The following is a 10,824-nucleotide window of genomic DNA, read 5'->3' as shown; positions in this document are numbered from 1 at the left end:
TATGAAAATTAGGAGAGACAAAAGTGTTTCCAAGAGGTCTGAGTCATCTCTCCTAATGTGGGGGAGAAATATTCTGCAAAGTCCTCTCTCCTCTTCAGGGTGTGCTTCTGGGAATCAGTCTGCCTAACTGATGGGGCTTTAGGCCTTGCAGTGAAAATTAGAATTACATTACATCTACTTGCTGCCTTAGTACAGGGAGAAAGAAATGTGTTGGGGGTAGTTGCTGAGCTTGCAAGCACCTACTTTTGATGATTTTGGTTTCAAAGGTGGCATGTATTACTACTGAATAATTAAAGTTTATCCTAATTAATCTGGACCTACAGATCATAGTGTCTCTGAAATACATTTTCTCCATTAGTTAGTGATTTTAACAGCATGGTTAGGTACAAAGAAGTCTGCATTTCCCTGGCAGGGATCTAGCTTCCTTTCATGTGTTTTTCTGAAAGAAAATCAAATCTGATTTTTTAAAAAAAAAAAAATCTTAATTTGGCCAATCGTTCTTTGTGAAACTGTACTAAAAGAAATTTCCTTAGATGCTTAAATTGAGGACACAGAAAGAAATAACTGAAACAAATTCAACCTGACAAGCTGGAGATGAGTTTTTTACCAGCCTTTTAACCAAACTGGTATGGGTTGCCCAACACATGGGTTGCAGCTCAGCAATAAAGATTTCCTGGCAAGTCCAGGGACAATACTGGCTCTTGACTTGCTTTTTCTGTGGTGTCAGGACAACATCACCCAACAAAGACTTGTGCTTATTTATTAATTATGTTTTTCTATTGAGGAAGCTCAGCACAATTTGACCCCTAACAAAATGTATTCCTCCTGTGCAAAGGAATGACTCAGGTTTTGTAGCTGTTGGGCCTGACTAAAAGTGTATTACTCACTTTGTATAAAAATTAATGCTGGAGATGTATGACTCTGTAATGGCTGCTCTACAGCAAATTTTGTGGTCTTTGTCTCTCTCTACCATTATTAATCTTGTATTTTTTGAGGGATTTCCAACTCACTTGTTGAAATTTGCGTCAACTTAATGTTCAACCTTCAAGATGTTGCCTAATTTTCTTAGAAGAATTATCCAGGAGTACAAAAAGATGCAGATTCCTTAGTCAAAGGCGGGTTCTCCTGAGACACAACATTTCTTCCTCTTGGCATTATCTGAGTTTGCATGAAAAGCCTTGGGGAAGGAGGCAAACCCTTTGTTGCAGTCTAGATGTGCTCTTACAGTAGACACCCTATGTACAAAAGAAGATTATTCTTGGCCCAAACAGCTTAAAGCCCAAAGAAAATGAGGCCCAAAATGATGAAAGAAGCTGGGGAAAACTGACATTTATGGATAGCAGGACAAATGCTTCCTGCCCAACTGTGGATCTTAAGTTGGACAAGGTGCTGGGCCATCTTAGCTACACCATGATTTTGCCAAGAACGGTTGAACCAGGTGATCCTTGAAGTTCCTTTTCCCACCTGATATTCTGTGATTTTATGACCTTTCAGCCCAAGAAAATTACACTAACACTGGAATGGCTTTATGTTCTTTCTCCCTGTTGCAGTTACTGGGACATAGCATCTGAAATTGCTACAAGGAGCAGAAAGAAAGATGTGCAATAAAGGCATCAGTTTAGGTTTAAAATGGGTTCTGTACTGAAGTGGAAGACACAAGATGACACTAAGTACTTTTTAGACCTATTACCTTATTACAGATGACAGAGGTGCATTTAGATAAAGGTGTATAAGCAGACAAGCAATATTTAGAGAAGAGGGGCAATTGGGTGCTTAGACAGTAGTTGTTTTCTTGTCAGGCCATTGTGATGAAATGGCAAAAAATACCTGCATTATGAGACTCTGGTAGATGTAGTACAAGTGTACAAATACAAGACACAGATATTAGCAAGATGATGAACTTATTGCACCTCTTTGGTATCTTGTTCTAAAACCAGATGTGAGACTTGAAAGCACCATGAGAACAGCAAATTGTGCTGTCTGCTTTCTTCATATAATCAGTTTTCTATTTTTTTTTAAATGTAGTTGAAAATAATTTCAGAGAGAAGAAGAATGAGAGGTGATTTTTTTCCCTACTATTAAGATGCTCCCCCCACAGTATCACCTTTGCAGGTTGGTACTGGGAAGCTTTCAAAAGACGTTCTTATCCATGCAAACACTAAAGAGGAACTTCACCTGAAAAATCAGCTGCATAGACAACTTAGCTTAGGCAGAAAATCTCTCACTTCCTTTTTTAAAATGTTCTGGGTAAAGTGCATTACTGAAATGGTTGTGAAAGGTCCAAGTGGCTGTAAAGGACAGCAGTGCTGGAGTTGTCCCCATGCTCCCCGGTGAGGGTACAGCCTCCCTGGACAGGTGAACTTTCTTCTTCTTCAGAGAGGCCACCTTCCGACCTTGGCAGGGGATCGGCTTCTTCATGGGCACCCAAGGGGACCTGCTGTGGGTATTGGCCACGTGCCATGGGTGATGTGGTGTCCCCACTCCTCTTTCCTAGGCACAGCAGCATTGGAAAGCTGCGCAGCAGACAGACTATTCCTATGTCAGCTGCTGAATCCTGTGCAAGGAGGAGGGCTGCTCTCCATGGAAATGTCCCTGCAAACACTGTGGTGAAGCTGAGCAGAAGGAAATCTCTAGTACAGCAATAAGTGATAGAAATTGTGTATCCGAAGTCATGGCTGAGGATGAATGCTATTTTTGCCAGAAAATCAAAGAGAAGATATAAAATATCAAGGGTTAGAAAAGAAAAAAGGGAAAAACATTAATACCAAAGAAATGATGGCTGACACTGGTTTGCATCAGTAGAGATTACAAACCTTCTTTTACTAATGGACTTTCCAGAGGTAAAGAGTTACATCAATTTATCTTGAAATGACACTTGCCAAAGAGCAAAGTGTCCATTATAATCTCATTTAATAAACTGTTAGGCCACCTAAATATGCTTTCTATCTGAATTATCCACTGGAAACATGTGCTTTAGCAATTCATTAACCTTCCTTCTAATTATGTGGGTATCAGCAGCACTCTGCTATGGCCCTGCAGAACCACAGCACAAGAAATTTTGTTCTTTTGCTCAAAGTACACGTTTGTTACTGAAAAGGGGCACAGAAAGGTCAGAGGGATGTACCCTTCCTTGGATTTACTGGAATTAAATAACTGGAGTTACTTACTTGTTCAGAATTAGCCATTACTTCAGTACAGATTTTATTACAGGTCAAAGACACACTGGTGGAAGCAAAACCAAATCTCCTACTAAAATAAAAAATAAGAGATAAAATCAGATGCAGTATTTCTACTTCAAGGAAAATATAAATAAGGACTTCATTAAAGATGTTCTAGAGGAAATAAGCTGGCTTGGAAGAATTCTGAACTTTGGGGACATTTGCTCAGTGTGGAGCCAAGTTCAAACTTTGCAGTTTTTCTGAAGGGAATGTGGTGGTCTCAGAGGATGAGAATGCTGATAAGCACCAGAGATCTTCTAGGCTGGAACATCTCATAGTGTAGTTTAGAGTGGAGTTCAACCCTGGCTGCTTTTAGGGAAAAAACAAACTTCTCAAGAGACTTTTGGGGCTGACCTCTGTTACAGAGGTGGTGTGTTTGAAATGCTCAGTGCGTAGAAGTGAGTTCCTGATGTCTGATATGAACATTTTTCAAAGCTTTGAATACTGCATTTCCCCAGGTTTAGTATTCATTATTTCAGCTGTGTCATGTGACAGTGATGTCCAAAGGCTGCTAATGCACCAGGGCAACCAAACCTTGGAATGAGAATGGGGAAGATCCAAATATTCTATATCTTCTTTCAGTACTCTTGGGAGAAACAACAGGAAGATTTCCAAGGTTTTTTTCATCCTGCTCTATTTCATTACTCATATTTATTCTCTCACCCCAGGAAGGGTGTTGCAGGTGTTTTGACAGCTGGGGGACAGGACTGTGGCTTCTAAGAAGTGCACTGTCACCTCACTTAGCACGTGAAGAGGATGCCTGATAATGTGTGTTCTTGAGTTGCAGCAAAGATCAGAGCATGGACCTTCCTTCTGCTCCCTGGTTGCACAAATGCCAAATGCCACAGGAGCCCTGGTCCATTACTGTGGTTTTTATGTATGAAGTCTGTCACCAGAACAGACAGTAAAAGTGAGACAGAGTGCCTCTGATAGAACAGCTGTCTGCTTAAGGCAAACATGCCAGTATCATCACAGCAATGCTCCTGTTGGGTGCATGTCTGAGCTCTGGAGAGACCCTCATGGTTTGTGTTTCACTCACTGGAGTGTAAATTACATCACTGAATTGCCTTTACTACCTGCTCCCTTACCAAAGATTTTAGCTTGAGGATATCCCCTGATGCACTTTACTGCAGTGAAACTCCACATTGGACAAGCAACTAGGGCTTTCTGAGGAAGAAAGCAGTTATTTTGGATAGAACAAGACCACCATCCTTCCCCTTATTCAACAAAATGTGTACGTGAACCCTGGCAGTTATTTTATTGCTAGTCCTCTCCCCCCAGCTGCTCAAACCCATCCACATGTGAATAACTGGCGTTCCTTCATTAACAGCTGTTGCTGCACATCACCTGTGTCTTTTGAGAAAGTGTGGCTGTGGATATCTCTACGTGCAATTTTAAGCACTGTGCATGTTCTGTCCAGTGCATGGGGGAAAAGTGGGTGCTGCTGGCTATTTTTCACCACAGATGCCTAAAAGCAAAACATGTATGTAAGTGAGGGATGTAGGATTAAACATCTCAACCAGCTCTTGCTGGCGCATCAGGGTGAGTAATCGCAGAAGAAGCAAGATGATTATGGAAGAGCCTTGGATTTCCATCTGTTCCATTCAGGTCTTCCTGAGAGAAGAGTGGTCACATGCTGGTGTGAGTGCACAGGAAGTGAGTGCTGGACATGGGCCTTGCCACTTTGTGGTGGGCTGTGACAAACCCTGAGGTTCACTGCTGCAGAGTAGTGACATATACAATAGAAAATCTGATAATAGTCAAATAATGAATCTGAAGGAGTAATAGACAGGGATATCTCTTCCAGCATTTCACTGTTACATATCCTCTTCCTGGAAAATGGGATATTTATTTTTCAAGAGGATCTGCCTGGGCATTTGGATTCAGCCCAATCAAACGTTTTTGTTATGATGGGGAGGGCTTAGACCTGAATGGGAAGACCATGAAAGGACTTTGAAGAGTAGTTTTCTCGCAGGAACCTCCCTGTTGACCGAAACCCTTTCATGTTTAATGCCATGTAAAGTGCTGTGTACAGCAACTTGCTGAAGTGAATGAATAATGAGTAATGTGAAAGTGATGTAATAGTGCAAAGATAACATAAAAACCCTTGAGACATTCATGACAAGAATTGCACCTTTTTGTCTCAGCGTATTTCAAAGGGCCCTAGGGAACCTTTTCTCCAGAAGAAAAGCTGAGTTATGCATTTTCCTGTTATAGCCAATTGTAGGGAGAGATTCCTGTAACAAAAATTGAGCTGTCTCCAGAGTGCCTTTATCTCTTGAAATTGGAAATCATCCATGAGGATGTGTGACCTTGTTGTCAGATCACGTATTCAGTGTTTCGCTTTTGATTTTAAATCTGGTACTCTCTTGATAAAATAGGTGGCTCTGTGGGGCTTACCAGTTAGGTGTGGTATAAGAAAAGCATGTGGAAACCGACCCAACCGGCAATAAAAATATAACTGCTTGGACTCTCAAGCCCCTGTTTTTAAAAACATGGCAGAAAGGGTTAAATATGCTTGTAAATGTACCTTTTGTAAGGCTTTTCCTGGCTGCATGCCAAGTGGCAAGCAGTCCCTTTGGATGCATAAGGGCACACGATGGTACAGTTAATGCTTCAGAAACCTCTGGAACATCTGGGATCCCAGCAGGGATTAAGCCTCGGCTCACAGGTGGTACTGAGGAGCATTCACAGTCTTCCTAAGCAAGACTTTCTAATCAAAGAGAATACTTCAGCAAACAAATTTCAAATACATGATTATGGGCAAAGTCTATGACCTTTACAGAGTTGAGGATATTCACCTTCCCTCCTATGTCTTTCTCAGATTTCTGCATCCTCTCTGCACTCCTGGGACTGAGGAAAGTGTTTGTTGAAATCTGTGCAATTCTCTCTGGAACTCTCCTAATCCTCGATGTTTGTTCCTTCCCTCCTTGAGTCCTTCCTGCACGTGTGCACCATAACGCTCTCCAAACAACCAGTTCCTGCAAAATGCCCTGTGAGACCCGGATTTGTGGCTGATCCCTGCACCATACTTGTTATGTCCTCATCCTCAAGGTATCGCCTACAGCCCCAGGAAGCGGCACAAAATACGAACTCCAGAGAAGAGCTGAGCAGGAGGTTTGGATGCTGAAGGAGATGGTGGTAGGTTCAGGAAAAATACCTGTGCAATGGTACATTTCTGACTGCAATACATGTGAATTACTGCAGCCTTTGAAACAAAAATCCTTGGAGTGCCTCTTCTGCATGGGGCACCTAGAGACATGCTGAGAAGGCTGGAAGCAGAGACATGGAGCTGGGACCACAAGCTCCATGGTGTATTTGAACTTTGTGGTGTATTTGTGTGTATTTGAACTTTGTCGATGGATGGATGGATGGATGGATGGATGGATGGATGGATGGATGGATGGATGTCTGATAGTGATCCCTGCACATCCTAAGCATTATAATGGAAATAGGATGAAGAGTTCCTCTCCCCCTCCTTTGAAACTACAGTTTCTGCCAGGGCAGATGATCCCTCTTCTACATCACTGTTCAGCCCTTATAGTCCCACCTTCTGCCTTACCAACAGGTGTGGGAATCCCCTGTGCTCCCTCACAGGAATTTTGTAGGTTATAAATTTGTTACGAAGCTGAATCACAATTATTAGGAAGTGATATAGCACCTTCTTATGAAGTGCTGTAGCCATGAGACCTGGCTATGCTTGACAAAATAAAATGGAAGAAAAGAAGTACACTTCTCTTTGTGCAAGGACAGATTCAAGGTTTAATGCCGGGCAGCTTTGTAGATGCTGGCATAGGGTGGGCAGTCAGGCTCACTCACAGCAAAACACTCTCATGTCATTGAGAGCTGTGTCATCCCACTTTCCCTGGGGTTTCTCCACCTTTGTTTGGAGCCCACAGATGGCCCCAGAGGTGCAGTTGCTGCTCCATGGGCCGAAGTGACCCCCTGAAAGTCCCCAGCCCTCCAGGCTGGTCCCGTTGGAGCAGGCGAACCTCACGTTGTTGACGGCCGTGTTGTCACGCAGGTACTGCCACCTTTCCACGCGCAGTGAGAACGACACCAGCTTGTTGCTGGAGCAGAGCTGGGCCTCGGTCCAGTTCCCCCACCTGCCAGAGGTAAAAACAACTTATCAAGGTTTTCCAGCCTCTGCTGGGCTGCAATCAGCACTGTGAACTGCCCGGGGTCCTGGCAGTCCTGGGGCAAGGGATTTACATGGGGGGGGCCGGTTTCTAGGAGCACCTGTTTCACTCTCCTTCCCCATCCTCCCCTGGATGCCCAGCCACCACCAGCTCCAGTCTGCCCTGTTCCTGCAGAACCCCTTGGCAATTTCAGGTGCTTGCTATGTTCCTGTTACTCAATGTACTTTTCAAAGTATGCATTTGTGGAAAAGAAGAAAGTATAGCTTTAAGATCTGTAATTTCTGATCTTTCCTTCATTTTCCAAAGCACTGTTCCTTTCCCTGGGACCAGACCTTTACCCTGAAATCTTCACACTTTGTGGCCAAGGGGAACTCACCCACCTCCTCAAGAGAGATGTTGAGCCACCTTCACAGGGGGTGTGGCTGCCTATGGAGAAACCATTGCAATGGTTTCCCTTCAAGCTCCCCAGAAGCTGCTGCCCTGGAGGAGGATAAGAAAGCGAAGGCTGCTCACCACCCCACGGAAGACTCGATGACTGTGCCGTCCGTGCAGTGCAGGCGGACTCCGTTCAGAGCCGTGTCATCACCAAACAGCCAAAATCCCTGGAAGGGCTGGACCTTGGAAGAAGGGAAGAAAAAGGGAGAGGTCACCCTTTCAAAAGAGGTGATGAGGGATGGAAGGAGGCTTTGGGGACAGAGCAAGAACATTAGTGCACTTGAGCAGGGCTGTGAGGCAGCCCTGTGACATTTCTCAGGAAGCCCATTTTGCTGTTGCCCACCTCTGTTTTCCTCCAAGTGGTGGAGCAGGCGCTCTGGAAACAGGAATGCTTGGTGGCTGCTGTCCCAGGCCATGCCCACCCTCTCACCACGTGCTGCGATACCCAGAGCTGGAGTGCTGGCAGGTGGGACTTGCCCCTGGGAAAAGGCTCTGCTGTACCAACCTCAGTAATTTTCTTACCCACGAGACCCCTCTGCTAAGAAATCACCTACTGGCAGGAGCCTGGAGAAATACTCTGCCCTAGAAATGTTTTGCTGAGAAGCCTGCACGCTGCAGATACAACACAAACTGCTGTGATGGGGCAAAGTGCTGTGGCCAGCCCTGCTGCGAACAGAACAAAGTAACACTGTCTTACAGCAGGTTTTGTTCCCCACACTGAAGAAGAAGTCAAAGCTTACCTTCAATTCAAATCCCTTTGCGTAGCCTCTGGGGCAGAATTGCTTGTGTCCCCACGAGCCCCAGGGACCTCCATTTGGCACCGTGAGGACGGACTCATATTGCCGTGCCTGTGTGCCCCAGAGGCAGCAGGAGCCCAGCAGGCAGAGGATGGCTGGGATGAGCAGCTGCATTGCAGGGAACCAGCTCAGCTCGGTGCCTCTCCACATGGAGAGGTTGGCACAGGGGAATTTATGGGCCGGGAGAGTGGGTGGGAGTCCTGGGGAGTGTCAACAAAGCTCCCGAGGAGCGCTCCTTGTTGCTATGTACTGCTCCTGCTGCCTGCCTGCCCTCTCTGGGGAGGCCTCGTGGGGTGCACTGGCTGGGGGACTGGCAGGGCTCTGAAAACCTGAGGATGCAAAGGAAGGAAAGTTATTCCAGAGTTCAATTACCAAAGAATGGAACGGCCCGCTTCTGTAAGAGCCGCTTTGCGCAGGTGAAGGGGGAATGTTGCTTTCAGCTGAAACCCTCTGATGTTACCCCTTGGGTAGAATTGTAAAGGTCCTCAGGTACTGACAGCACCCAACAGGAGCCAATGAAGACAGAGATGTCTTACTGTGTTATTGTACCTCATAGGTGTCAGGAACATGTCAGAAAGAAAAAAAAACACAAATGAAGGGCTGTGTGATCAGGGTCCTGCTCAGGAGAATGGGTAGCTCATGGATATTTTGCCACGCCTGGTGGTATAGAATTTTCTAAGCTGGAGGTGTTGACTGGATTGCTGGGTTCTGTGCCCAGTGAAGAGCTGTGAATAAGTGATATTATCAGCCATCTCCCAATTAACCATGTTGGCTGCATGGTCAGGCTTTTGGGATATGTGGAAAGCTAGGGTTGAGCAGTGTCAGAGACACCTACAACTTACAGGAATCTTAAAGAAGGCAGTGAAGAGGAACTAGGTGGAGAAGGAAACTCCAAGATGACTGATAAAAAAAAAAAGTTTTATAGTTTGTTGTTATATTCACAGAGCTGAATCTTTCTCTGTTTGAGTACAACTTATTGACAGAGACTGTTTTCTCTGTCTTCTGCTTTCACACATCTTCTCCTGTTTCCTCTCTAACAGTCTGAGCTCCTGCCCCAACAGTCCTGCTGCTGCAGGTGGCAGAAGGGAGATCCTGGCTGCAAAAAGACCCTGCTAGGTTGATTTTTGTTGTTCCTTTTAGCTGTGTGGGGAGGAGGTGGCAGAGACAGTAACACTGGGTCAGTGGTTCTGGGATATTGCAGCAGGAAACAGTCAAAACTATTCACACCATTAATTAACTGCCTGTGGGAGAAAGTGAACACTGGGTGCATTTCTATAACTTCACAGTGGGGAGCAAGAAAACAAACAAGGAACTAATCTCAGCTTTATATTTCCCTCTCCTGTCTCTCATTAATTTTTAACTCTTCCAGAGTGATGAATCTTTGTGGGTCAAAGAACTTTCCCTCCCTTCCTCTCTCCCCCCTATCCCTAGAGAAAACTTTCCCAGCTCTAGGAAGAAGGAATGGACTGAAATAAAAATGATGGGATCAGAATCAGCAGCTAAATTTGTGCTGCTGGAGTGCAGGGCCAATGAGTACTTTTGGGTAGACCTGCTGATACACTGAACTTCCCTGAGCATCCAGTGATGCCTCTAACATCCCTGCTAATTCATATTTTGTCATCTGGGGAAGATCTTGCTCTTCACCCACTGCTTCTTTTTCAGTAAATCTGCAGGTTTCTAGCCAGGCAGGAAAACTACCAGCTTGCAATTCTAGGATGGGTGGGTTTTTATTTATGTAACTTTGGAAAGCTGGAGTTTGAACTCAGAGAGTCTGGCAACTTCTCTGCTGGTAAGCTATGGCAGTTAGTGGTAGGGTCATATGTGACATGCCCTTTCTTCTTTTAATCAAGCTATTGGAAGGCCATGATAGTGCTAGACTCAGCAACTGAAGACATGATGGCCAGTGCAGAATGAAGATCAGTTCTGTAATTTTGCTAGCATATAAACCAAAAGGAAACATTCTTTTTTTTTGGATGACTTAACTCCTCCACCCTATGACAAAAAAGAACAGAGTTACAACAAAGAAAAAATATTTGAAAACAGTGCAGGCACTCAAAAGAATCAGAAATCAGCAGAACAGTAAGAGGTAATCACACAGCCAAAACATCAAGATTGAACAATGAAGTGCTTGCAGTAGCCTTATTGATGTTGCATGTACACATTTACATTGTAGATAGCTAGGTGCAGGTTAGGTGAATCCCTCTTTCCCTAGGGCAGAAGGTATTTTGTCATTTA

At 44.5% G+C, this 10,824-nt stretch overlaps 1 protein-coding gene across 1 annotated transcript; it reads right to left on the bottom strand.

Annotated features, from left to right (window-relative positions):
* Positions 1–7,029: 7,029 nt before the first annotated feature.
* LOC119706207 (vitelline membrane outer layer protein 1-like) lies at positions 7,030–8,703 on the bottom strand. The gene is made up of 3 exons (XM_038149498.1): positions 8,533–8,703; positions 7,871–7,974; positions 7,030–7,324 (listed from the first exon to the last, which is right to left on the bottom strand). Exons 1-3 carry the CDS (start codon positions 8,701–8,703, stop codon positions 7,030–7,032), a joined length of 570 nt encoding a protein of 189 aa, XP_038005426.1.
* Positions 8,704–10,824: the final 2,121 nt, after the last annotated feature.

The sequence above is a fragment of the Motacilla alba genome, chromosome 1 (assembly GCF_015832195.1).
Source record: "Motacilla alba alba isolate MOTALB_02 chromosome 1, Motacilla_alba_V1.0_pri, whole genome shotgun sequence".
NCBI lineage: Eukaryota > Metazoa > Chordata > Aves > Passeriformes > Motacillidae > Motacilla > Motacilla alba.
This window is presented reverse-complemented; position numbering and strand designations above follow the sequence as displayed.

What these genes read in the sequence shown, in the direction of transcription:
- LOC119706207 (XM_038149498.1), bottom strand. Translation starts at nt 8,703, where the DNA reads ATGCAGCTGCTCATCCCAGCCATCCTCTGCCTGCTGGGCTCCTGCTGC. An exon ending in CAAAGGGATTTGAATTGAAG is followed by an intron (nt 7,975 to 8,532) that starts GTAAGCTTTGAC and finishes CCTTCTTCCAAG; the next exon opens with GTCCAGCCCTTCCAGGGATT. An exon ending in ATCGAGTCTTCCGTGGGGTG is followed by an intron (nt 7,325 to 7,870) that starts GTGAGCAGCCTT and finishes TACCTCTGGCAG; the next exon opens with GTGGGGGAACTGGACCGAGG.